Source organism: Macaca fascicularis, chromosome 4, assembly GCF_037993035.2.
Source record: "Macaca fascicularis isolate 582-1 chromosome 4, T2T-MFA8v1.1".
Lineage (NCBI taxonomy): Eukaryota > Metazoa > Chordata > Mammalia > Primates > Cercopithecidae > Macaca > Macaca fascicularis.
The window spans coordinates 101,918,827-101,946,568 of NC_088378.1; the positions used below are offsets into that span (position 1 = coordinate 101,918,827).

Below are 27,742 nucleotides of genomic sequence, written 5' to 3' on the forward strand. Positions count from 1 at the left end.
ACCTCTGCTTCCGTGAGGTGTACATTCTGAAGAGCTTCTGCTTATTACTACAGAACTTACTAGGAGTGAGGGAAATAGAGCAGCACATTACTAAGCATTTCACGAATAGGAAAGTGCTTAGGGATTCTTTCTTTTATAAAAACAAAGCCATTTGGCTTTATTGTTTTTAATATAAAAGTACACAGACTAAGCAGAGAGTACTATATGGTTTAATTGTGCTGCTTGAAAGATATCCAGTGATCTTAACAGCTAGGTTGATAAATTGGATTTGAACTAGGCATTACATACAAATGATGATAGTCTCTGTGTTAGCATGTAAGAATACATTCTTTAGGATATAGCTACCCCTGTAATAAATATCAATAAAACATAGTATACATGATTGAGTAATAACATATTTTAGAACTTCAAAGAATAAATATTTACAGAAATCAATAAATTCATAACATTAATTGTTGAAATTTAAAAATGTAAGTTCTTGGTTTGTGTGAAACATCTGCATTTATAGTTGATATAGGTAACCAATTGTCAGATAGAATATATGTTCAACAAAACAGAAGAAAAGATTCTAGATTGCTGGTTTGTAAGAAAGAAAGAAAAGTACGTTTCTTATTTTAAGTCCTATGATGTGTTGTTAGAAGACTAAATCCATTTCCTCTATCAATAAATGTGAACAGAAGGAGAGACCATTTTGGAAAGATTGTTTTTGAAACAATGGAACATTTTGCCAATAATGATACAAGTTGACTATGTTGGAAAAAAAACAAAGTCTAGTCTTACTGAGTTTAGTTTAACAACACATGCAGATCATTCATTGCACACAGAAGAAAGAAAATTGAAATAATGGAAAATAAACGCAGAAGAAATATAAGAGCACACAGTCTTCCACCAGGGTTCTAGAGTTCTCTCCAAGAGCCACATACAGCCTCAGAACCCGCCCCCAAAAGCCAACCACACAAGAGTGGTTCAGGAAAAGCGCTCAGTGGCTCACAGCACAAGAGTGTAATGTAATACAAAAATATCATTTGTGCCTTAATGTTTAAGACACGCATCTTTACAACAGTCTCACAGGTACCTGGTAAAGCAACTTTTGTTTACTGTCTAAGAAATCTGAAAGGGTTCTAGTAATGCTTTTAAAATTGCCATTAAGGAAGCTTAAGTATCAAGCAGGCATATAGCCAACCATTGTTGATTAAGAAGACAGAGTAAATAGAGGCAGCAAGATGTATAGATAATCTCGAAACCTCAGATAGTATAATCTGTTTTTGTAGCAATAAAACTTAGATAGATAGAAGGAAAAGCCTTCTTGTATCAATGTGATGACTAAGCAACTACTATTTGATAATCTGGTCAAGGAGGAAGGGAGAACAACAGAAAACCTCAAGGTGAGAATATTGGCTTATTCTGGCCAGATGGGTTCACAGGTAAATTCAGTTCTCTGAAAAATGACAATTTATGTCAAAACAGAAAAAAAACCTATCCCATTAAAAAAAATAACTCTTCCAACTAATTTTTTAATAGAATGAAATCAATAAACACATTTACCACCACATATATGAGATTAGTACTGTTTTAGTGGGAATTCAGAGGAAAAGAAATGAGTGATTAAATGATGCTAAAGAAGTATTTTATGATTGGAGTAGAGGAAAAAACAGCAGGCTCAGTTGAGACTAACAGTAATTTGTACCTGACTGTACCAAAGAGAACTGATGAAACAGTATTTTCACTATTGCTCAGTTGAGCTATATTTAAAAAGCTCTTCTTCAGAATGATGGCTTGTATTTTTTATTTTTTTATTTTTTATTTTTTGAGATGGAGTCTTGCTCTGTCGTCCAGGCTGGAGTGCAGTGGTGTGATCTCAGCTCACTGAAACCTCTGCCTCCCAGGTTCAATTGATTCTCCTGCCTCAGCTTCCCAAGTAGCTGGGACTATAGACATGTGGTACCACACCCAACTAATTTTTGCATTTAAAAAATAGAGACAGGGTTTCACAACATGTTGGCCAGGCTGGTCTCAACTCCTGACCTCAGGTGATCCACTCTCCTTGGCCTTCCAAAGTGCTGGGATTATAGGTGTGAGCCACTGTGCCTGGCCATTGTGTTTCTGAAGAAAATTTTTGGATCTGTCACAAACAATGTGATATTTTTCCTTAGCCCAAGACATCGTAGGCAAATTTTGTTTAAACATACCCTAACCTCAGTGTAGAAAGACAAAATCCCTTTTTAACAAGAACATTCCAAAGCCGGGAATATAGTTAACTAAGGGTTCTATAAATGTGTTTGACATCTTAATCAATTTTGCAGAAAGAAAAGCCTCTCCGTGTATGGCCCAGTCTACAGTCAAGGTGAGAGTGTCAGGCACCCAGAGGCGGATGTTGGCTGCTGTGTTGAACTCATCTACACCTGGGTTACTCTCAGTTTGTAACACAAAGAAAAGCCCCATGAGGAAGGACTTAGGAGATTCTAAGCTCTGAGCTAAAAGATGAAAACGTTAGCTCCTGCTTGAGCCAAAGCTTGTCTACTCTGCCTATCTGAACCACCATCAATAACTCCGTGGTCCCAAAGGCAGTAAATGACTCTGCAGTTGGATGGTGTCAATTAGTTCCTTTGAAATGGGGTCAATGCATATAAAATGCATTATATATGCATTTTACTTTGTGCATATTTTGCTTGGGTAAAGACAACTTTGTTACTTTCTAAGACAGTACTGTTGCTATTGTTATTACAATAGCCTTTCTGCATTCATTATGCAGGATTATAAATTCTGTGTATGGAGCACAACAAGGTGAAAGTTTACATAATATTAAATGGGACTTTAACTTACTTTCCTCAGATTATTGCAATGTTTTAAATTTTTTATTTTTCTTTTTATATTTCTCCTCTCTTCCCATTTTTTTTTTTTTTTGAGACGGAGTCTCGCTGTGTCGCCCAGGCTGGAGTGCAGTGGCTGGATCTCAGCTCACTGCAAGCTCCGCCTCCCAGGTTCACGCCATTCTCCTGCCTCAGCCTCCGGAGTAGCTGGCACTACAGGCGCCGCCACCTTGCCTGGCTAGTTTTTCGTATTTTTTTTTTCAGTAGAGACGGGGTTTCACTGTGTTAGCCAGGATGGTCTCGATCTCCTGACCTCGGGATCCGCCCGTCTTGGCCTCCCAAAGTGCTGGGATTACAGGCTTGAGCCACCGCGCCCGGCCCTCTTCCCATTTTTTGTTGGTGTTTTATCTCTTCCCACAAACTACTTGAAGTCAGGGCCATTTTATCACTCTATCCAAGAATTATTTCTTGAGCACATTCTGTCATAGCTTTACACAGGGTGGTATGACAGCTAGTTGGAAGATAAGAGACCTAAGTGTATCAAATATAAGACATTAAGTAAGGAATCTAGCTTAAGTAATAGTACAGGACTTATTTCAAGGTTGTTTTTGCCAAATGTTCAATGACCACAGAGAAGCAAGAAATTTCCATGTGTGATTCTCTAAGTCATCAACCGACTTCAGTGGTTTTGTACATATTTAAACCTATGGGTGAGTTTTCTTTGACAATCTCAGTCTGCTGTATGCAGACAGTAAATGTTGTAGGTATATGCGAACATCATAAATGTGGAAAATTTGGTTGGTAGTTTTTTTGAATTGTGACAACTGAGTAGGAAGCTCGTTTTTGGACTGGTGAGCAGAAGCTCAAAAGTGACACTTTAATTTTGTCTTTGTTTTCTGCTATGCTAACATTGAAAAACAGTACAATATCATTGTACCCTCACTGAGAATTGCCATAGAGTTTACACTTGTTCAAGCACCTCCATGTCATTTACAAACTTCTCTTTTAGTTGTTAACAGCTCCGTTTTGGAGGATGAAACTAAGATGGGTGATTGCACCCCCAGGAAGCTCTGGAATTTGTGTCAAAGATGGTCTCTGTCCTTTGGATTTGGGACAGATGACCCTTTGAGATAATTAGTAAATGGATAGCTCCTGAGACAATGAAAGCTTTAAAAATATCACCAAAGCAGCTATAAACTAGCTTAAAAGGCTATGATTTATTTTGTGTAACTTTTTTCAAGTAAAATTGTCACAACAGAAGGATGGTGAGCTCTGTATGGAATCTAGAAGATGGACTAAAGGTCTAGAATTGGTCAGCTTGTCTCTTCCAGTGTCTAGGCAAAGACTATTCTGAATCTAGTGACTAGAACCTCTCTTTGGTCAAAAACATTTCTTAGGTGGGGAAGAACTACTTTTTTTTCCTGGAAATATCACCAAGGAATATCCAATGCCCTTGGCTCTAACTCTATGCTACCAAATAAGACAAGGGACTTGAATGCCATCCCTTGGGTAGGTTACCTACCCAGAACATGTGCCTGATGTTGTATATCCTATTGTACCTATCTCTCATCATAGACGAATGCATTTATGTTTTGATTTGTGTATCTTTACATATAAATATAATGCAAAAATGGATAGTCCAGAGCCTTAACACACCAAGTGAACTTTCAAAACTGGCTTTGGTATTGCATAGATATATTATGATTAATGTAATTATTTATAATAGTACAAAGCTAAAAGAACAATCCCTGGGCCCACACTGGCTTCCACTTAGGGACTAACTCTGGGTAGGTGGATGCCTTCATTTCTTTACGGAAACAAAGTGACAATGATAGGAAAAAAAAATGTATCTCTTCTTGCTTTCCAGGCACCTGGGATTCTCATTGCTGGTTCTGCCTCTGACACTCTTCACATCATTAATGCTGGGTTCCACCTGGCTCTGTTTTTCAGGGCTTTGCTCTCAAATCTAGTTACTTCCTGGTACTCATTAACACGGACCAAGAAATTTTTCTTTCACCTCCTATTCCCTCTAGGTTTAGTTCTCTGCTGCAATCTGATGAAGCATTCCACCTATGTCATGGGAAACTGATCGTAAATTATTTGGGGAATTTTTGGGAGGGCTGTCTTCTTCCTAAAAGATGGGGGTGGGGCTCTTTTTGAGTCACTTGAGTAGACCGCAGCACTCAATGGGCTGGAGATCTTGAGCTGTCACAGCAAGATGGTTTCATCTTACCAAAAAAATGATTATATGTATATATATATATCTCACTCCAAAAGAAGCACCCTAGTGAAGGGGAGTGTATCCTAGACTGCTGCCTGGACTTACAACATTCAGAAAAAAATTCATTTCCTTCATTCTCTAGATTACCATATTTGAATACTATGATAATACTTCTGTCTGGGAAAATGACAGCAAGGTCTAATCCAAGATCAATTTCCCTCCTCCCCCACTCCAAATGTTCTATGCCCTACAGATTTTGAAAAAGCAGGGAGTGAGTTAGGGAAAGACACTTTGATACTAAGGGGGGAAAATCAATAAAATAGCAACCTTTGCAGGCAGTCTTGTGAAAGGTCACTTTTAATCATCTTGTATTTGTTGATCGATTTTACTCACATGAGACACATTTAAAACATCTGGTAGGTATCAGATTTATAAACAAACATGTAGCAAAAGAGAAATCACAAACCTGCTTGATGCTTCCCCTTGTTCTTTCCTTCAGGTGCGTGCAGGCAGAAGAGAAATGATGATAAACCAGTGAATATATTTATAGCACTTGATAATGGCCAAATTGGAGATTGGGGAATCAAGTACCTTAAGTAACTCTTTTCATGCAAGATCCACAAAAGCAATGTTCTTTATAATAAATGTACTCAACTTGCTAACATATGTTCTTTATGATACAGACCTGAGCTAGCACAACATTTACTTGGCGAAGTCAAGACTGCCCACATAGAACCAAAAACAATAGACTTTTCATTAGCTAAAGCTATCCATGGCTAAGAAACAGTGGTTCTGATCTAACCAGCATTAGCAAGGGCTCTTAGAATGTTGCTAGTTACAACATAACTGTTCTCTGTGCTTCTGGCAGACTTAGGTTTCTAAATCTGCATTCATTAACGAATTGTATCTCAGTCACTTGCTGAGGCAGATTTTTTTTTTGTATTGTATAAAATCTAAATTTCCTTGGATTAAATAAGGTACATAGAATATTTATCAAAACTCTTTTAGCCTATACTGTTGGGTGGCATTTGTAATAACTCATTTTAGCAAATTTAGGTCTAAGCACCATGGTGTAGGGTCTGTACTCTTTGCAAATGAGCTGTGTGCCTTTGGGCAGGCACTTTGCTTGCCGGTTTTGGTTTTCTTATGAGTAAATCAAAGGCACTGGGTTAGCTAACCTACAAATCCCCACTTCTTAAGGTACTACAAGGTGTTCTTGGAGCTTGATAATTCCCCATAGCCTCATAAAATATCTGACTCATTCCCTAAACAGCGTATTTACTTGTGTTTTGCCCTTTGCATAGGCTTCACTCTCTTTGAGGAGAAAATCAAGAAAAGTACTTGCTTCTATACACCCTTCTGTTATTAAAACAAAACTTTGAAATAGAACTGCTAAGACCTCTAGAGTGTATGTAAGAGACAAACCAGACCTGAAAAGAGAGAGTAAGGAACTGCTGGTTGTATCCCTGGCAGGTTTGAGTGTCCCTCCTCCTATTTATCTCTGCCCTGCACAGCTATTTCTAAGACCTCTCTCTCATCCTGTTTAGTGGAATCAAAGCATCCCACCACATCTCTAAAATTATGGGGAACAAGAGCATGGGGCTGGTGTTTTTTTTTTTTTTTTTTTTTTTGAGACGGAGTCTCGCTCTGTCGCCCAGGCTGGAGTGCAGTGGCCGGATCTCAGCTCACTGCAAGCTCTGCCTCCCGGGTTTACGCCATTCTCCTGCCTCAGCCTCCCGAGTAGCTGGGACTACAGGCGCCCACCACATCGCCTGGCTAGTTTTTTGTATTTTTTAGTAGAGACGGGGTTTCACTGTGTTAGCCAGGATGGTCTCGATCTCCTGACCTCGTGATCCGCCCGTCTCGGCCTCCCAAAGTGCTGGGATTACAGGCTTGAGCCACCGCGCCCGGCGGGGCTGGTGGTTTTAATGATAACAATAACATTGTTGAGGGTGATGATATTGTTGATAAATTGATCTTCTCCCTGGCCACCTGTTTGAAATTATAGCCTCTGGTGCTCCCTAAATTCCTTCTTTTACTTTTCTCCTTAGCACTTAATGCCATCTAACATATCCTTTATTTATTTATTTATTTATTTATTTATTTATTTATTTATATTGTCTATCCCAGCATCCCTTGAATACATACTTCCCAAGGCCAGAGATTCTAACTTTTTTTTTTTTTTTACTCCAACTGCTGTATTCTCAGTGCCTAGAACTGTGCCTTGCACATCATAGGTGCTCAATGAGTAATTGTTGAACGCATACATGACTGAATAAATGATCTTTCCCATCAGAAGTTCTTAGGCTGAATGCTAAAGGAAAATACACAATGTAAATAAAATAGCAATCGTAGTCTGTTTCTTACTACAACACTCTCCATTTGGTAAGCCACTTAAATGTAAAAAGATCCCTCTAAGTCACTGAAATTTATTGTCACTTGATTAAAGCAAGTTTGCTTTGTAAAGCAAAAGTTTGAACTTGGCTTCAGGGACTCTGTTAATACATTAAAATTGTAGGCAAAGTATTGATTTTCTTGTGCATTGAATATCTTTCTTGGGAAAGACCCCATAATTTCCATCATATTCTCACTGGTTTAACAAAACAACAAAAACGATTAAGAACCTCTGCAATTTGAAGCAATGAAGCATTACTGGAGGGAGAGATGTTAGGACATCCAGTTTCCCATGAACTTTACCAGTGACTGCTGTGTCATTCTGGACAAATAACTGTTCTTCATTCAATGGAGCTGAGCCCCATGGTTCATGAGGTTGCAGGAAAAGGAAAGTGAGGGGAAGATTGACAGGCACAGTGGGATATAATGAACACAGGTGTTTGCATAAATCCTCCTCCACCTCCACCCCCACTTAAGACAGGGAAAATATCAGAGGAATAGAAAGAACTTATGTGAATAAAATAATAGTTGATTTACTGGGGGAATTTGACTCATTATTAAACAGTTTTTCCAGGCTTCAGAATGGCTTTTAATCCAAAAACTGCAGTAAGTGGGAAGCCAAATAATCACATATGATAATAGACCACTCTCCTCTGTCACTTGAGAATTCTCTATCGGTTTTGCTACTCAGATTCCCTTTTTACATTTACCTAGCAAACTGCATGAAGACAAGAAATACAATTTCCATATAATTCTTGTTTTTGGTTCATACTCCCAAGGAATAAGTGGCACAGGAGTTATGTTCTATTTTTGGTTTTTTAATATCAAAATGTTGAAAGGGTCTTAAACTCAATAAAAAGTTCAATGAAACTTCAAGATCTAAATGAAAGGAGGATTTTAATCCACACATGCATTCAACAGCATCCATGCTTCTATCCATGCTAAGGTTCCATCCTCTCTAAAATCCCTGGATTACTATGACTATCTCTGTCCCAGGTGCTGACAAGAATTTTAGACACCACCCACCAGGAGGCATGTACCATTAGAGCTTACAAATCATCTTGCCCAACTCTTGTCCTTCTCTTTGTGGGTGGAAAAACTGAGGCCAAGGGCAGAACAGGGAAGTAATGTAGTTAATGATGGATCTGGTGCCTCCCAATGGTACACATTCTGCTGCATCGCAAACCTCCACGAAGACGGCACTGCCAGGGAATGTCATGGAGGTTTCCTCAGCTGATATCCCCCCAGATCAGTAAGAACAGGTGGTTTTTTTTCTGAGTCACAGTAGTTAGGTGTCCTGAATCCCATGAAGCCACTAGGATTAAGGTTTTGTTGGGCTATGAAGAAAAACAGCCAGTGCTCTCAAATGCTAAGTCGGATGAGGAATTTAATAACTTTTGAACAACCTGAGGAACAGACTATGCTAATCAAGCTGAGTGACTCACAGAAAGCCTTTCTCATGACTTACGACTTTGGTATTTCAATGAGGGCTTCTTTAATTAGGTGGTGAATACGATTTAACATTTTCTGTGATAGTTGAACTGGAGTCCAGGGTTCCAAGACTCCAAGACTAAGGCCTTTTTTCTTTTCTTTTCTTTTCTTTTTTCTTTAAATTACAGGTCTCTGTGGTAATCATTAGGACTGTTCATAATGTCCTTGGTTCTTGCCTCCTTCTTAGGCACATGGTAAAATTGTACTTCCCCATTTTCTTTGAGTTTAGGCATGGCTGGGTGATTTACTTTGGCCAGTGAAATGTGAAGAAAAGTAATCTTACTTTAAAATTGTGAATGCTAATTCCAAATTTTAATCTGCTGGATCCCATTGCCTCATTGTAAACTATAATCCTATCAGGACTCCTATTTTTCTTTTCTTTCGTCACTGACATGAGTTTGATCTGCAAGTGAAAGCTTGAGGACCATCCAGAGGGGATCCAGATAAGAAATGGCTTTGAGAGATTTAAACATACAAAGATGATTACTCTCTAAGCACTCATCTCTTGGGGTCAGACGATGGGTGCAAAATAAATAATCCTTGTTTTTCAAGAACTGTGGTGCTTACCTTTAGGATGCTGGTGGGTTTTATGAAATGAGACATTAGAAAATAAGCATGAAATAGTAGAAATAAATCTCTATAAAAGTTTACATTCTTTTAATCTTTAACCCCAATCTGTGGATTGTGAGGAATGATACTGATTCCATTTAGTTTTGTGCCAGAATTGCTACTAAATAGGTTTGAATCTCTCTAGGAGCAACAGAGAATAAGACAAGCCAAACATTAACACTTTTTTTGTGCGTGTGGGTATGGTTTGTTTAACACACTTGAAAAGACTCAACTACAGCGGCAGCTGTCACACTGATACCTACTTGGTAGGGCTGCAGGTGTGCAAGGCCTTCAAGTGTGGCTTCCAGGTTGCAATGGAAACAGATTTCTCATCAGCTGCGTAACTACGCCAAACACACTGCATGTGGCATAGATGGGGACATGAAAAAGAAAAAAGAGAGCAGGAGATAGAATAAAATAAAAAGAGAAATTATTAAGTTACTACACGTTAAGATCTTTTGCCTCTCATACTTAGCCCTGATAAATGCCCAAAGGAGAAAGAAGGCTACTTTGGCATTTTCAGCTGACTGTTAAACATATTGCACTACATCAGAACTGCTTTTATTTTATTTTATATTTTATTTTATTATTTATTTATTTTGAGACAGACTCTCACTCTGTTGCCCAGGCTGGAGTGCAGTGGTGCAATCTCAGTTCATTGCAATCTCTGGTTCAAGCGATTCTTGTGCCTCAGCCTCTAGAGTAGCTGGGACTACAGGTGCCCACCACCATGCCTGGCTAATTTCTTTTTTTTTTCTTTTTTGTATTTTTAGTAGAGATGGAGTTTCACCATGCTGGCCAGGCTGGTCTCAAATTCCTGACCTCAAGTGATCCGCCCGCCTTGGCCTCCCAAAGTGCTGGGATTACAGGTATGAACCACTGCGCCTGGACAGAACGGCTTTTCAAAACAACAAACCAAGAAGCAAAAGGCCCCAAAAGTGTAATATAATGTAATTTTTGAATTGGTAAGGGAAAGATACTATATTATCCAAAACAAAAAGTGACGATTGACTGGCTAAATGCTAAAATCCAAGATAGTAGTTAGGTAAGCGACTTGAGCATGAGCATACATTCCAGAGATTGATCTTTAATCAATATTTGATAAGGGAGAAACAAAGGACTAATGAAAATCCACTATGCAACTAGTAAGCTAACTAGTTAACTAATGAATGCCAGGGTATGCTAATGATTTAGTTAATGAAATCCTTGAACTATGCAATACTTCTAATGCTAAAAATGAAGATAGTGATAACAAGAAGCAGAACTAAAATGAGATGGGGAAAATGTACTCTAGGTGTATAGCTGGAAAACACCTAAGGATTTATGCCATGACCTAAGAACATGTTTATAGCTCTTTGACGTAAAACATAAACTCTCTCCATTTCATGTAATTATACCTGGCACACATAAGACAAAGTATTTTTATGGGATCCTCACAATCAAAGTGTGAATTAAGATTCCTGTTTTGTAGGTGAGAAAAAAAGGGCTCAGATAAATGAGGAGGTTTATACAAGGTTGGTGGAGTCGAGACAGTATCTCAAATTGCCTGGCTCTTGGTCATAGAATCCCTCCACGGAGACTTGCTGACTGCTTGAAGACTGTTTTTGGAAAAGCTTCCATCTGAACTGCTCATTTGAGAGACTGCCTGACCTTACTTTCCCACATAGATTTTGGTAAATTTCTTTCTTTGTAATGAGCCTGCAAACATCTCTGATGGCCAGGTATTTACTCCAGTCTCCTCAGAGAAAACTTTTTTATTACAGTAGATTAATCAAAACATTCTATTTTATGTGACAAACGTATTTATTTATTATTTATTTATTTGAGATAGGGTCTCCCTGTGTCCCCCAGGCTGGAGTGCAGTGGCATAATCTTGGCTCTCTACCATCTCTGCCTTCTGGATTCAAGCGATGCTCGTGCCTTAGCCTCCTGAGTAGCTGGGACTACAGGCACGCACCACCACACCCAGCTAATTTTTGTATTTTTAGTAGAGACAGGGTTTCACCATGTTGGCCAGGCTGATCTTGAACTCCTGACCTCAAGTGATCTGCCGTCTCGGCCTCCCAAAGTACTGGGATTACAGGCGTGAACCACCATGCCTGGCGGACCAATTCATTTAAATGGGCCATATCCCTACTATATAACCATCAGTCATGATTGTGAAATCTACAATGAATAAAATGTGATCTAACAATATTCCTCTTCCTGAGAATATCATTGAATAAAAGTTAATGTATAAATGTATGCTGAATAAAAGTTAAAAATGGACACAACTACTTGGGAAAACTGGAAGTTTCTATGAAAGCTGAACATTTATGTATACTATTATACAACTACACACTCCTAGGTATATTTTCAACATATATGCTTATATATGTTCATTAAAAGATATGCACTATATGTTGGTTTCTAATAAACTAAAGCTGGAAATGCCCAAATACCCAGCAACAGTAGAATAAACAGAATATTTGTGATATATTTACATAGTACAATATTACATGGCAATAGTACATATAACTACGCTCAACAATATGGATGAACTTCATGTGAATAATGTTGAGTGAGAAAAAGAAGACACCAAGGAGTACATTTCCATAACGTACAAAAACCAGGTAAAACTATTCTATGCTGTTAGAAGGTAGCACAGTGTTTATCCTCATGGGATAGTGATTGTGAAGGGGTACACAGGAAGTCATGCTCTGTTTATTTGAGTGCTGGTTATGCAGGTGTGCTCAGTTCTCCTAGGATATGTGCTTTTTTCCGCATGCACATTGTACTTCAATGAAATTTCAGAAAGTGATATAAAAAAATAGAAAAATGCAGTAGTAGAACTTGAGGGACTTTTTCATATTTTTAAGGAAGGTTTAAATGAGATTTTTTACATGGCTCATGCTGATTTAATCTACAAATCTGTGGAAATTTGTGCTAAGTGTCCTGACATCGTATATAAAGCAACTATTGTTGTATCATCTTGAAATGTTAATTTTAGCAAATATTATACACACACAATTTATAGAGTGATCCAGAATAATTAAGGAAAACACATGGATTTATCATTGCAGCTTCTTCTGTAGTAGTGATGCCCAGAGATCCTCTAATGCTGTGATGATACAGAAGGCTGCTTTAATTAAACAATTTCCATAGAAGACATCACATATATATATATGAGTTCTGATACATTGAAAGCAAGACTCCTGTAGAACTAGAAGCATACAGCAGGTCTGTACATTATTGGATACCAGTGAAAAAATCCAAAACAACAGAACAACAAAAGAATGGGACCGAGGCATTGCCTGTGAATGTTATAAAGAACTGGGGGCAAAAGAGGCCGCTCTGAGAAAATTAAAGATTTTTTTTTTTTACAATGAAACCTGATGTCTTGCTATTTTTCTATCAAATTGATCCCAACAGCTAAGCTCTTGTTCCTTTCATTACTCATTTCCCAAAAATGCCTTTTAAATGAGAGGTACGGAAGGTGCAGGTGGCGTCTGTCACATGTCTGATATTAGTTAACAGTCAAAATGAAGGTGGAAAGTGGAACTCTATGCCCCTTACACTATAATAACATTGTTTTCTCCTTGGCTCTCTCTCAGCAAATTGCTTCTAGTAGCTGAACTTTGAACCCACATCCCTGTGATCCAGTGGCTCATGTTCCTATATTTAAAGCCAAAATCACACAGTAGTTGGCAAGAGAAAAATAACATTTAGAGGGATTTCCTATGGTTAATTTACATGGTGTATACAATTCAAAGGACAAATCAACAAGAAGCAAAATGAGAGCCAAATTTACCATTTACCAGGTGATGCTGGTGCTCTAGGCAGCCAAACAGATTTGAACTTTGCTCATTAAGTACAAGGCCAGCATAATTCAGTTTTTTGGGAGTATTTTATTTGTCTTGCAAGTATTATCGTTATGACATGTTTGATACTTACTGGAAATGGTCTAGAACGTTTCAGCTGACCATCCAAAGGAATAATGAACACGCAGCTTATTTATTCAAGGTACAGAGTTTAAAATGTAAAAGTTCTGAAAGTTTTAGGCTATTAACCAGCAATCCTTTTCCACATCTCTCTTGACACTACTTTCTGTTCCTCAGAGGCAACTCCTTCAGTTATTATAGTTGTTGCTTCTATTTTTAAGAATCCTTATTTATTATTATTGTTATTTTTGAGACAGAGTCATACTCTGTCACCCAGGCTGGAGTGCAGTGGTACAATCATAGCTCACAGCAGCCTCAAACTCCCAGGCTCAACCAATCCTCTGGCTTTGGCCTCCTGAGTACCTAGGACTACAGGTGTGTGCCATTGCACTTGACTTATTTTAGTTTTTTGCAGAGGTGTGGTCTCGCTATGTTGCACAGGTTGGTCTTCAACTCCTGGCCTCAAGTAATCCTCCCACCTTAGCCTCTCAAAGTACAGAGATTACAGGCATGAGCCACTTGCACCCAGCCAAGAATGCTTATTTTCAAGGATTATGCTTATAGTTATATTTCTTGGTTTTTCAATTTTAGACATTATCAATTAAATTCCTATCCTGAAAGATAATGATATTGCCCACTTACATGCCCTCTTCCCCTCCTTTCATCTTACCAACATTTTAATATCACAATTCTTAGCTAAGTTACTATTTAATATTATTATGACAATGTAACTGTTGTTCCCAGTTCAGCAGTGTGATGTACTATGGCTACTCTTTCTTTCCTATAGAAGTTTTTGTTTTTTTGGGAGTTATAATTGCCCTATTTTAATTTCTTGATTTGCGTAGATGTACCTATTATGAATACAGTCCAGAGCTTTCCTACAGAACTATAAAATTCCTCTGGTCAAATGCATCATGAAATCTGAGAATTCCATTCTTTCGCCTCCTTGAAGATCTTTCTCCTGGAGCTCTCAGCCTCCTTCTCATTCTGTTCTCAAGGCCTGCATGGCTGTTGTCTTGGGACTTCCCTTCCCTATCATCATAGAAATCCCCTTTGCTCTTTCCTGTGTGGAATCTCTTGTTTCTTGATTCCATGTCTCTTTCTCTCTTGGCTTATCCCCTTGTTTTGGAAGAGAAATTCTATTTACAAAGTTTCTTGGGTAAAGGTAAATGGTACATTAATTTTTGAGATCTTGCATGCCTAAAAGTGCCTTGGTGCTGCTCTTACACTTGATGGTGGTTTGGCTAGACATAGAGTTCTAGGTTGAAAATAATTTCGATAATTTTGAAAGTATTGTTTCATTGTCTTCTAATTTTTGGGTTACTAATGAGAAATCCAATGTCATCCTTATTTTTGATCCTTTGGCTCTGTCCTGCTCAGAAAGCATTTAGGATCCCCTTTTTGTAAGTTTTCTGATATTTCACTATGATAATCTTGGTGTGAAGTTTTTGGTTCACAGTGCTGGGTACTTGGTGAGTTCTTCTACTGTGGCCACTCCCGTCCTCCTGTTCTGGAGAATCATAATGTCGTATTTCATTGATAAAATCCTCCTCTTAGTTTCCATGCACTTGAGCTGAGATATCTTTATTAGCGGGATATTGGAACGCCTGGATGGGCCCTTCATGTTTCTTATCGTTTTTGCTTTATTTTCAATCATTTTTTATTCTTTCAGGGAAAATTTCACAACTTTATCTTACCTTCTGTTTTTTTTTTTTCCTGCCTTCATGTTTTTCACATCTAAGATTTTTTTTTTTCTGATTCTGTTCTTATTTATTTATTAAACAAATGTGGTCTCACTATATTGTCCAGGCTGATCTTGAACTCAAGTGATCCTCCCACCTTGGCCTCTCAAAATGCTGGGATTATAGGTATGAGTCACCACACCTTGCACTGTTTTTATTTATGACTGGAGCACTAAAAAGATGTAAAATCTCTATATAAGTGGCCTGAGCTTAATGACTAGTGGCTTCGTTTTAGGGTAATTGGGTGGAGACTAAGTCATTTTACTGGGGGAAGCCAAAGTTTCAATGCAAATTATGTATTTTTCTTTTGGATCAGTTGGCATCAAAGCAACATTTTCTAATCTATCCCTACCAGCCTTTATTTCACAAACTTTTACTTAATTCCCTGTTTCTGTTTCTAATAAAGCATCTTGGTTCCACAAAAAACTAGTCCAATCTCTCCAGAAGTAAACCTCTAACATGAAACTGTTGAAGAATTTTTAAGTGTTAAATCCCAAGGCATCCCATACATCCTCATACATTTATGAGGATGTAAATGCTGCTTTTTGAAAGGGGCAATGGATTCAGATTCAGACAGCAGAGATTTGAGTCCTAGCTCTTCCTAGGCTTGTCTTGAGGATCAAGTGACATAATGTATTAGAAGCACCCTGCAAACTAAAAAGCACTTCATGAGTCTTAAGCATTATTAATAAAAGTTGTGACATTTGGGCAGGTATTCAAAACATTACTGAGAGCTAATTTCTTTTTCCAGACTGCTCCAGCTTGAAATGAAAAGTAAATTTAAATGAATCATGGAAAGATATTGACACAGCTAAATTTGCTGTAAGCTTCTGGGGTTTTAAATTTTTTCCTAAAACGCTGAAATGTTGGTTAATTTAGTTCTCTCACCAACCAAATGATGAAGTAATTTGGGCATCTCAGTTGTACTTTTTAGAAGATAGTGACTCTGGCCTAAAATAAATGAGATGCTTTTGGGCTTGATGGTTTATGTGTTCAGTAAACCAAGTCAGGTTTATTGGGTAAGAAAGTGAATGGATGGGTAAATGAAGTTTGCTTTTCAATCTACTGTATCCTGAAATATAAATTTCTACAATATATAATCAAGGCTTAAAGCCTTGAATTCTGTCTAAAGACTATAACAAGGAAGAACAATGAACAAATTTAATAATTATATTATTATTTCTATGTCTAATAAATAAATTAATTGCATTTAAATGAAGGAGCAATTGCTTTTAAAATTAGTAGATTCTACTTTGATTAATGAAACTATGATTAGATTTTAAAAGTACTCTTGAATGCTTCAAGCCTTCCATTTTGCATTATTTTTGTTAAGAACAACATATAAGTTGGAGTTTTAAGTAAAATAAAAACTCATGATTTTACTTCATTGTTACCTGCACTTGTACAAGTTCAATTACTGATTACAATATGTATTACATAACCCAGTTCCATAAAATAAAATTCTAGGCCTCTAAGTAAAACTGTTCAATTAGCCTCTCCCCCACAGGGTTACCTGTGAGGGAGGCCTTGCCTCATTTTGACTGTAGACATATAAATGCCTCTGCTCCAATGATTTGCTGTAGAAATAGCAATTTATTTTCAAGTTCAATTGGAAATTGTTCTTGCACAGTCTAGTAGTCAATAATGATAAGTTAGATCAGGAGATTTCCTACAGTTATTCTCTATATTTCTCTTGTACAGTATGGTAGTCGATAGCCACTTGTAGCTATTGAACACTTGAGAAGTGGCTAGTACCATTGGCAAACTTGGTTTTTAATTTTAATTAATTTAAATGTAAAAAGCTACATGTAGCTAGTGGTGACTGTATCGAGCAGCACAGCTTTGTATCATCACAACTGATATGTGCATGAGAAATTCCTCAAAGAAAAACAAAACAGCTGATAGTCCAAGAGGTTTTATTGTGTCGAATGTATTATTGGTTCCATATGTAGACAGAGCTTGGTGCTCAGATGGATGGAAGGAACCTATGCAATAACTTCTGCACTCACAGGTTGGAAAACATTGTTCTAGAGTGAAGGGAAATTAAAGGATAAGAACAGTAAAGAGAAAAACTTATTAGAAGTATCGGAACATGTGTAACCAGTTAAGGAGTGCTAAGGGATGAAAGGCTATGAATTCTGGACCTTGGGGTATCTTGCGTGTGTCCTAAAGTGTGTGACTCCTCTTTTCATTCTGCTGATTATTGTTTGGCATCAGATCTTAAACTCCAACTTCATATGGGTCTTTTTGTTTAAGAAAATAGAGTTCACTTTCTCTTTAGTGCCCTTTTAAAACCTGTAAAGAATATGTAAAAAAAATTGTAAAAAATAATGTAAAAAAATAGAGATTCTCAGTGATTTGCATTGGAAGTCATGCCCGATGGTCTACTTTCTTGTCAACAGTTGCAGAATAGCTTGATTTAAAAATTAATATCCTCATTTAATGATGAGATATGAACAGATCTCCTTCATGATATAACTGAGCCATACTGCCCCCTCCTTTCCCCAGCTCCATTTCTGTGGGAGGCCCTGCATGTATCACAGCCACAGATAAACACTAAAGGTATGGGGTGCAGTGGTTATCTCCCACTAGCCCACCCACCCAAAGGTACAATCTAAATTAAAACAGTGTGCTTGTGGCTGGGTGCGGTGGCTCACGTCTGTAATCCCAGCACTTTGGGAGGCCTATCTCCCACTAACCCACCCACCCAAAGGTACAATCTAAATTAAAACAGTGTGCTTGTGGCTGGGTGCGGTGGCTCACGTCTGTAATCCCAGCACTTTGGGAGGCCGAGGCAGGCAGATCACGAGGTTAAGAGATCGAGGCCATCCTGACTAACACGGTGAAACTCTGTCTCTACTAAAAATACAAAAAAATTAGCCAAGCATGGTGGCGGGCGCCTGTAGTTCCAGCTACTTGGGAGGCTGAGGCAGGAGAATGGCGTGAATCCAGGAGCTTGCAGTGAGCTGAGATCGCGCCACTGCACTCCAGCCTGGGCGACAGAGCGAGACTCTTCTCAAAAAACAAAGCAAAACAAACAAAAAAACAAAACAAAACAAAACAAAAAACAGTGTGCCTGTTACTGCAGCGTTAAGGCAAGTTTCCTAGGGCCTTGGAGCACCACTTCAAGCCCCTCCAGTTTAGAAATTCTGTAGCTTCCAGTTCCCTAGCAGGAAGGGAGAAACTTTAGATGGTAGAATTATTTTGTCCATGACTAAATGTCAACTCTACATTATGAATCTAACAAAAAATATATTCTGTAATTCTTAACCTGCATCTAGGATGGAAAATATATGGATGGTGAAAGGAGAAGCATTCCTTTTAGTGCTGAAGCTAATCCTGAGTTACTGAAAAGAAAATGAAATGCTGAATAACAGCCTATGTATTAGGAGCTAGCTTCAAATTATATACTTATTGTTTAATATTCTCAAACACCGATGTATTCCATAGTTCCATCAGCTCTCAAAATAGGATAACTGTTTCCACTAACTGCCCTAGATGGCACTAAAAGCAATTTCAAAGGTATTAAACCTTGACATTCTAAACAAATATGTTGTTCTTTAAAACAGCAACATACATCTGGCTGGAGAAAGTAATTGTAATGCCCTGTTCTGCTCCATCACTTAATGATCAATTATGTTTCATCAAGTAATTCATAAGACATATTAGATAATTCCAGGAGCAACACAACTGCTAACCTTTGCATGGCCTTGCTGACATGGTTACTTAGTCTAAACAATACATGGATCGTTTGCTAAAAATACATGTGTTTCAGTTTGGGAGAGGAGAAACACCTGTCCAAATCCAAGACTGTACATTAAGTTCTGACTTCATTTTTTTTTTAAAAGGAACAAAGTAGTAGTTCTATCAAGCAATGAAGCACAGAGATCGGAAAATGACCCATCAAGCACTATGGACATAGATGTTGCCATCTACCTATTACATTGACATTTACCTGAATGAGGTTGGCAGCTGGGTTCCTTCTTTTCTCAAAGTGTTTCTGGCGGTGTTGTTCTTGTACTTTTAATGCAAAACCTGAGCCAAGAATGCCCTGGAACAAAATACAAAAATGGCACTCAAAAATTTCAAAAGCACTGTTAAATAATACAAATATTAAAAAGTCACTAAAATGAGTCTGAGAGAAGACAAATGGTATGTAGCCTGTCCATAAACATAAAATAAGCAGTATTTCTCTCCATTATAATACCATCAGCCAACAGCAAATTGTTGGGCAATATTGCCAGGAGATACAACTTCTGTTCTTTAGTAAATCAATTAGGCATTGTCATTTATTATCTTTTGTGGTATAGCATAGGCACCATGATTATAAATAAAATCACAATATTTTTGTGTGTGTGTGTGTGTGTGTGTGTGTGTGTGTGTGGCCTTCTCTGTGACATTTCTTTTTGCCTAAGTTAGAGCGAATGGTCTCATCCAGTGATGGAATGTAGAGAACACGAATTTCAGCTTGGGACAGAGCTGGATTTTAAATCTGGGGGAGTTCAAGTCTCACTGCTGTGAACATGGGAATACTTCTAGCACTTTGATGAGACTCTGAAAGTTAGATTCTCTATCCATGAAATGGAGGAGAGAGGACTGTATAAAATCTATCCCAGCTGTAGTTCTTTACAATGGTGTAACTCTAAACTTACTAAAAGAAAAGTAAAATGGAGGGTGGGGATACTCAGTTTTGAAGATATACAGTAGAAGGTCTTCTATTTTGCCCATTTGTACAGTAAAGACTAGAACGTAGATCACTGCAAAGCACATTCCCATTTTAATTCACACTTTTACCATTCCTTGCCTTTTTTATTTTGGTTCACCTATTCCGTTTTTGGGATTAGTAAGATTAGTATTCCTTTCTAGGTTTACATTAGTTTTTGGCCACTTTGCTTTCCTTCTGCTTATCATCTTCATCTGCCAAAATTCTGGTTCTTTGATGTCCCCCACTCTTTCCAGTTTGCTCTGGTCTACTAACATTTGTGAAAACAAGATGCTTTGTCTCAGCCTTGGGTTGGCTTTTGGAGCTTGCTAAATTCAGTCTCTGGGCTTTGTCTTTAACTCTTGAGTTTATTGGCATGGGACTGGGAACTCTGCTGCCTTCAAGTTTGTGGATTTTACTTGCTAGCTATAAATTATTAGCTTTTTATTAAACTTCAAGCAGTCTAACCCTTAGGTTAGAGATGGACATTTTATAAGCACTAAGTCAGTATTTGCCACAGGTAAGGAATGGTTGTTTTTCTTTTCTTTTTATTTTTAGAGTAGTTCAAAGATGGTTCAAAGATGCTATAGGCTGCCTAGAGAGGTGGTGGGTTTTTCATCTCTAGAAGGTGTTAAGTCTCAGCTGAATAACAACTTGGCTGAGATATATTTGGGCTCTAGATAGCCTTTAACCTTCCTTCTTATCTTGAGATTCCACAATTCTGAGTACATCTGTGACAATAAACAGACAATAAGTAATGCAATCATGTTTAAAATACGCATTGGTCTAATAATACTATTTGCTATTCATGAGCAATGATCTACTCCATTATTAATTAGTACAAATGACTGTACTATGAAATTAGAAATTACATCATAGGTTCTGTTTTCCATCTCTCTTTTTCAGCGACTGTCTTACACTAAGATCTCTATCTCTTACAGGTTGTGATTGTACAAACTAAACTTTATAGAAACCTGGTCTCTGTGATCTGGTTTATAGATTTAAACAATGTTTCCCTCCTTTTGGGGGTTATAAAAATGCCCCTCCATTTCTAAATCCAGAACAACTTAAGTCATTAGTAACTTCCAGTTTTTTTCTGCTGTTTAAGATCATTTAGGAAAGATTCCTTTACTTTCCCTTTAATACTACTTTTCATAAAGTGTAGACATGTTAGGAATATGAAATACCAAACTTTCTAGCATCTATTTATAACATGTATTATATATACATGCATTTATGTGCATATATGTGTATAATTCGCTTGTATGGAGCATAATTCAGATTTTGCAGATGCTGAATTAACAGCACTAGCTACCATTTTGAGCACTTATGATGTGGATATGAGGTTTGGAGTTTAATCCCCTTTGGAAAATAAAGACAGGCACTACATAGCACAAATTTATCATCTGCCAAACAATTAAAAATGCACTGAAAATCACATTGGCATTGCTCGGAAATATATATTGGTGAATGGCAAATGTTTGCTACATATCTCTTGTGCCAGATTGTACATTATAGCATTTATTAAACCAGGTCTGCTTATTGTCTCATCATGGCTCCTTTCCAATTTTTTTCCACATCTCTCTTAGTACACAGCGTGGTGCACCTAAATAGAAGTCTGTGAAAATAAAGTCTATTGTATATGTATATACACACATAAAACATGGCTTAAGCTTTGAACATGTGTCATCCCTTCAAATATTGACACCAATAGATGTAAATTCTTAGAAATTGAATTTTAATTCATTTTCTAAGGCAACAAGACTCAATTTTTAGGTTTTAAGATTTAACACTTTGCTGAGAACTGCTACATAAACAACAACTAGAGAGGAAATATGTTTTGGTAAACATTTAAAATATTCAACCTTCATTATCTTCCAGATTAAATGAACCTAATTTGTAACCCACAATCAGCAAATAGGCTATGCTGAAAGATACCCAATGTGCTTTTGTTTTGTTTTGTTTTTGAGACGGAGTCTCGCTCTGTCGCCCAGGCTGGAGTGCAGTGGCGTGATCTCTGTTCACTGCAAGCTCCGCCTCCCGGGTTTACACCATTCTCCTGCCTCAGCCTCCCAAGTAGCTGTGACTACAGGCACTCGCCACCACGCCCGGCTAATTTTTTGTATTTTTTAATAGAGACGGAGTTTAACCGTGTTAGCCAGGATGGTCTCGATCTCCTGACCTTGTGATCCACCCACCTCGGCCTCCCGAAGTACTGGGAGCCACTGTGCCTGGCAAGATATCCTATTTTTTTAAACTGTTGTTAACATTTTATTAAATGCAATAATTACATTTAATTAATATTGTTAATGATTACAGTGGCCAATATTTTTAATTGAATGGTTAATATCTTGAGTCAAACAGAGTTCTTGCACTGAATTTACTAGCTGGATGTCTCAAGGAATTCAGTCTCTATAAAACTCAATTTCTTCATCAATGAAAATACTCTTAGCAGGAATATCTAGCAGAAAACAAGGAAGAACCCTAAAGAGGAGAAAGACCTGCCTATCAGGGTAACACAAGGGAGCTGGGGCTTCTTCTGTGAGCTCATTAGCCCAGAGATGGAGTGGGCACCGAGAGAAGTGACCCTACAGTGGAGATTTGGAAGGGTGGCTTGTATGACTCTGTGATGTGCCGGACAGCCCTTCTGCATTGAGGGTAAGATGGAGAAAGGCTCATTTCTTTCTTGGTTCTCAGGCGTCCTGGGTGGGAGGAACCCTACATAGGGGCAGCCTCTAGCTTTCTCAGCAAAATGTCAATGTATCTTCCTAAATTTCAGTCAGACAACACTATTGGTTGGCAGGTACACAGGATATAATCAAATCTCTGGCCACTTTGTTTTTTTCTAAAGGTATATATGGACCATTTAGTCTTTCATTTAATAAATAAGGACTCAGAAAATATTGTGAGGTTTCAGTAAAAGATCCATAGTAGAGGTTACTTTTCTTGGCATTGTTAAGAAATGTTCTTTTCAGTGAAAGCAAAATTTTCAGATTTCCAACATGTATTAATTTAATTTGCATATAAAAATTTCATACTTACTTTATTGGAAACATTTCCAAGAATGACTACTTAGTCTCTGTCCTTTAACTTAACCTAGCGACATATTTAACCTCCCTGTGATAGTTCAGAGTTTCATTATGGGAACTGCCTTTTTGCTGTGCTGAGTGCAGCCCACTTCCAGCGGTGTGTTGACTGCAACACTAATTGGTCCTAGATCTTTACACATTTTGTTTTACCTTTTTATTTTATTTTATTTTTACTGACCACCTTAAGGACAGGATACACATTTTGAACATTGATGTCTGCTTGCTATTCACAGATTTCCTTTTCCCTCCTTTGCTGTTAGTCTTTCACCATTTCTTTCTGTTGCAGTGTCTGTTCTATCAGCTTCCTCTATATTTGTTGTTTATAATCTTCAAAGAATTATGAAAACATAAGGTGAGTTTATCAGAATTTTCTCTGAATGAAGACTAGGTTATGAATTAGATCTCAAGTGGCTCTCCTATGAAGGAAGACAGAACATAGACTGCTGTCTATTTCAACAGCCCAGAGGTTGCCTACCTCCTTGTTCATAGTTTTTCACTGAATCATAGAGGTTGCTATACATGTGGCCTCAGGATAAATATAAACACAAAAGCTGCAATTATTTTGTGCCGTTATAATGGGAAAAAACCCAAGACTGTTGTATTGTTTTTAAAGGTATTTTCCTGTAGGGAATCTGATTATTGAGTGAATCTCTTCTCTGTTCTGAATTGTTGAGATTGCCAGATGAAGTTGCCTTGGATATGTAAGAGTTTTTTTTTGATTCTCCTTGATTTCATCATTTTGTTCCAGGAAACATGTATTTCTAGATTCATACAGGCAAAGGGAAGTAACATTTATTGAGAGTTCTCTTCATGACAAGAACTTGACTTACATTATTACATCGATCTGCACAAAATTTCTCTGGGCTCAATAATTCTTCCTCTATTCTATTAAAAAATAAACTTATTCAGGGTCACTGTTCAGGCTGAATTGTGTCCTTCCAAAATTCGTATGTTGAAGTCCTAATCCCCATGACCTCAGAATGTGACCTTGTTTGAAAATAGGTCCTTACAGAAGTAATCAAGTTAAAACGAGGTCATTAGGATGGACCCTAATCCAATATGACTGGTGGTGTTCTAGGAAGTAGAAATTTGGACACAGATGACATGAAGACACAGGAAGAAGAGCCATCTATAAGCCAAGAAAAGAGGCCTGGAACAGATCTTTCTCTCATGGCTCTCGTGGCTTCTCAATGCTTTGATTTTGGATGTTCAGCCTTGGGAACTGTGAGACAATACATTTCTATCGTTTAAGCTACCTAGTCTGTGGTACTTGTTAAGGCAGCCCTAGTAAACTAAAGCAGTCACATAGTTAGTACATGACAAAGATGTATTCAAACTGAGTTCTAGTACCCAAGCATATGCATGGCCTTTTCAGTCTCTTTTCTGTGCTTTTGAGTGTTCTGGGGCAGAACCATCTGGTGAATCTCGAGTTGGGCACTGGTGGGACAAGGGTGTCCTCTGCCCTCATCAATAGGCAGAAGAGAAGCTCTATGAGCTAAAAGAGTTTTGGAGAGGTGCTCTGGGGTCTCTGGTTGGCACAGCTTGAGCTGTGTCTGGAGCAAGACTGGAGCTATTTTCCTTAAGCACTCTTGCTGCCACTGCCTTAACCCTCCTTTTTGTTGGCTCCCCCTTCCCGACCCCAGGTGGAGTGAACGAAAGCAAGAACTTGGAAATGGGGACAAACTGTAATATTTTGAACAGCTGCCTTTAAAGACACAAGAGAATAAAATGATCAGAAAGGCAGGCTTCATTCACTAAGGAGAAAATAATCAGAAGCTCGGGGGCAGATAAATGTGCCCTTTATTCTGATAAGATACAGAAACTGCTCATTTAAAAAATCAATGATGATGACACAGTGAATAAATCATCTGACATGTTTAACACCCTTTAAGGTCGTATGCGTTTCACTCAAATGGATCTGAAGAGAAAAATACTCCACTGTGCACATCCATAAGTAGCACACACTATAAACCAAATTGGAAGGATCAGTTTTAAAAGAAGATAGCTTTAAATCTTTGCAAATATTTTAAATGTCTTAGTAGCATGTTGCCTAAAAAGTGAACCATCAGAGTTATTATTTGGTCACAAAGTATGAGCCTATATTAAATAAAGTCTCAGGTTAAGTGTCTCCAAGGAAGGACTATATTTTATAAATTGTCCAGATAATTTAGAAAAGTCAACATTATATCAGAAAAATTATATTTGTAAATGATATAGATGTGTTCCCAAGCATACCAATTTGTGAGAGCTCACTCTAATAAGTCTCTAAGACCTAATTTAAACTGCTTTATTGGTGCAAAGATACTCACGGCAGGAAGTGCAAAGAAAGAAATGCCAAGGAGTGCAAAGCCTGCAGAAAGCAATCTTCCCAGCCAAGTTAGGGGAGTTTTGTCTCCATAGCCAATAGTTGTCAATGTAATCTAGAAACAAAATAAATAGAACGTGCAGCTTAAGTACTTGAGAGGAAAGTTAGGACCTATGAACAGGAGGCAAGCAACGTTTCCACTAAATCATTATTCAACAAATCTTGTTGGTGCTTTTTATTACTGTGCTTTAATTTTCCATGACGCATGACAGAACTTCTCTTTGTTTAAGGAAAAGAATAACCTACATACTTGTTCCTCCCTTATAACACAGTTTTCTGTCTTTTCTAAGTGTATTCAAAGAAAGGTTATTTAAGTAAGTGGATAACCATCAGTGATTCAGAAATGATAGCACCATGGATTTAGTACCGGATCAGTACATAGAATAATAATTTATGTTAATTTAGGCAGTCCCTTCATTACCTTGGCAGGCATTTCCTGAAGGTCTGGTGTGTGCAAGGTATGTGTTAAGATTTGTAGTGGAACAAAAATGAGGGCATAGTTCTTGTCCTAAGATATTTATGGCCTAATAAGAGAAACATGCCACACATGAATAATTAAAATACACATAGAATGAGAGAGGTATTATAATGGAGGTACAAATAACCTGCTATGGGAATTCAAGGAAGAGATTAGTTATTATAAGCTTGAGGTGTTGAGGGAACTTTACTAGGGAGATGTCATCACACCTGGGCTTTGAAAGAGGGGTAACATTTTGAGAAGCAGAAATGGTAAAGAAGGTGATCTAGGGAGGGTGAAAGAGGTGGCTAGCTGCAGAGCAGTGAGAACACATAGAGTAGATTCTGAAAAGTACAAGTTGTTCAGCTGGACTGGGGCATGGTGGATTTAAAAAGGATTAGTGACTTCTTTAATTTATTTTATTAATATTTTATAGACAACAGTGTACAGGTCTTTCAGCTCTTTGGTTAAATCTATTCCTAAGTATTTTAATCTTTGTAGCTACTGTAAGTGGGATTGTTCTCTTGATTTCTTTTTTGGAAAGTTTGTTGTTAGTGTATAGAAATGCTAGTGATTTTTGTGGTGTTGATTTTGTATCCTGCAACCGTACAGAATTTATTAGTTCTAGCAGCTTTTTTTCTGGAATCTTTAGGGTTTTCTATATATAAGATTATGTTGTCAGCAAACAGCAACAATTTCCTTTCTTCCTTTCTTATTTGGATGTCTTTTCTTTCTTTCTCTTGTCTAACTGCTCTGGGAAGGACTTCCACTACTATATCGCATAGACGTGGCAAAAGTGGGCATCCCTGTTTTTTTAAAATCAAACAAATAATTCATTAATAATTTTTAATTTTTGTGGGCACATAGTAGGTATATGTATTTACGAGTTATATGGGATATTTTGATACAGGCATGCTATATGTAATAATGATATCAGGGTGAATGAGGTATCCATCACCTCAAGCCTTTATCCTTTGTGTTACAAATAATCCGGTTATACTCTTAATTATTTTAAAATGTAAAACTAAATTATTATTGACTATAGTCACACTGTTGTACTTTCAAATACTAGATGTTATTCCCTCTTTCAGTTTTTTTTTTTTTTTTGTATCCATTAGCCATCTCCGCTTCCCTCCCTGCTCACTCTCTCCACTACCCTTCTCATACTCTGGTAACCATCATTCTACTCTCTATCTCTGTGAGTTCAACTGTTAATTTTTAGCTTCCACAAATAAATGAGACCGTGTGAAGTTTGTCTTTCTGTGCCTGGCTTATTTCACTTAACAAAATGAGCTCCACTTGCATACACTTGCTACAAATGACAGGTTCTCGTTCTTTTTAATGGCTGAATAGTACTCCATTGTGTATATATGCCACATTTTCTTTATCTGTCTGTCGATGGATGCTTGGGTTACTTCCAAATCTTGGCCATTGTGAATAGTGCTGCAATAAACATGAGAGTGCAGATGTCTCCTTGATATACTGATTTCCTTTCTTTTGGCTATGTACCTAGCAGTGGGATTGCTGGATCATATGGTAGCTCTATTTTTAGCTTTATGAGAAACCTCCAAGCTCTTCTCCATAGTGGCTAATTTATACTAATTTACATTCCCGCCAACAGTGTACAATGGTTCCTTTTTCTCCACATCCTTGCCAGCATTTGATATTGCCTGTCTTTTGGATAAAAGCCATTTTTACTGGAGTTAGATGATATATCATTGCAGTTTGATTTGCATATCTCTGATGAGTAATTATATTGAGCACCTTTTGATATACCTGTTTGTAGTTTGTAATGTCGTCTTTTGAGAAATATCTATTTAGATTTTTTTTGCTCATTTTAAAATTGTATTATTTTATTTTTTCCTATACAGTCGTTAGAGCTCCTTATATATTCTGGTTATTAATCCTTTGTCAGATGGATACTTTGCAAATATTTCACCCC

General features: G+C 37.6%; 1 protein-coding gene across 11 annotated transcripts in view; it reads right to left on the reverse strand.

Annotated features, from left to right (window-relative positions):
- KCNQ5 (potassium voltage-gated channel subfamily Q member 5) overlaps nt 1-27,742 on the reverse strand; it is a 567,701-nt gene that overhangs the window by 73,417 nt on the left and 466,542 nt on the right. For 5 of the 11 annotated variants that reach the window (XM_074037672.1, XM_065543827.1, XM_065543829.1 and 2 more), the window contains 4 exons: nt 25,288-25,398; nt 19,143-19,238; nt 9,789-9,883; nt 3-59 (listed from right to left, as the gene is read on the reverse strand). In XM_074037672.1, coding sequence (XP_073893773.1) covers nt 3-59; nt 9,789-9,883; nt 19,143-19,238; nt 25,288-25,398 — 359 coding nt within the window. Of the gene's footprint in view, nt 1-2; nt 60-5,497; nt 5,525-9,788; nt 9,884-19,142; nt 19,239-25,287; nt 25,399-27,742 lie in introns of all 11 variants that reach the window. The other 6 variants (XM_074037673.1, XM_015449190.3, XM_065543828.1 and 3 more) reach the window with 5 other exon arrangements.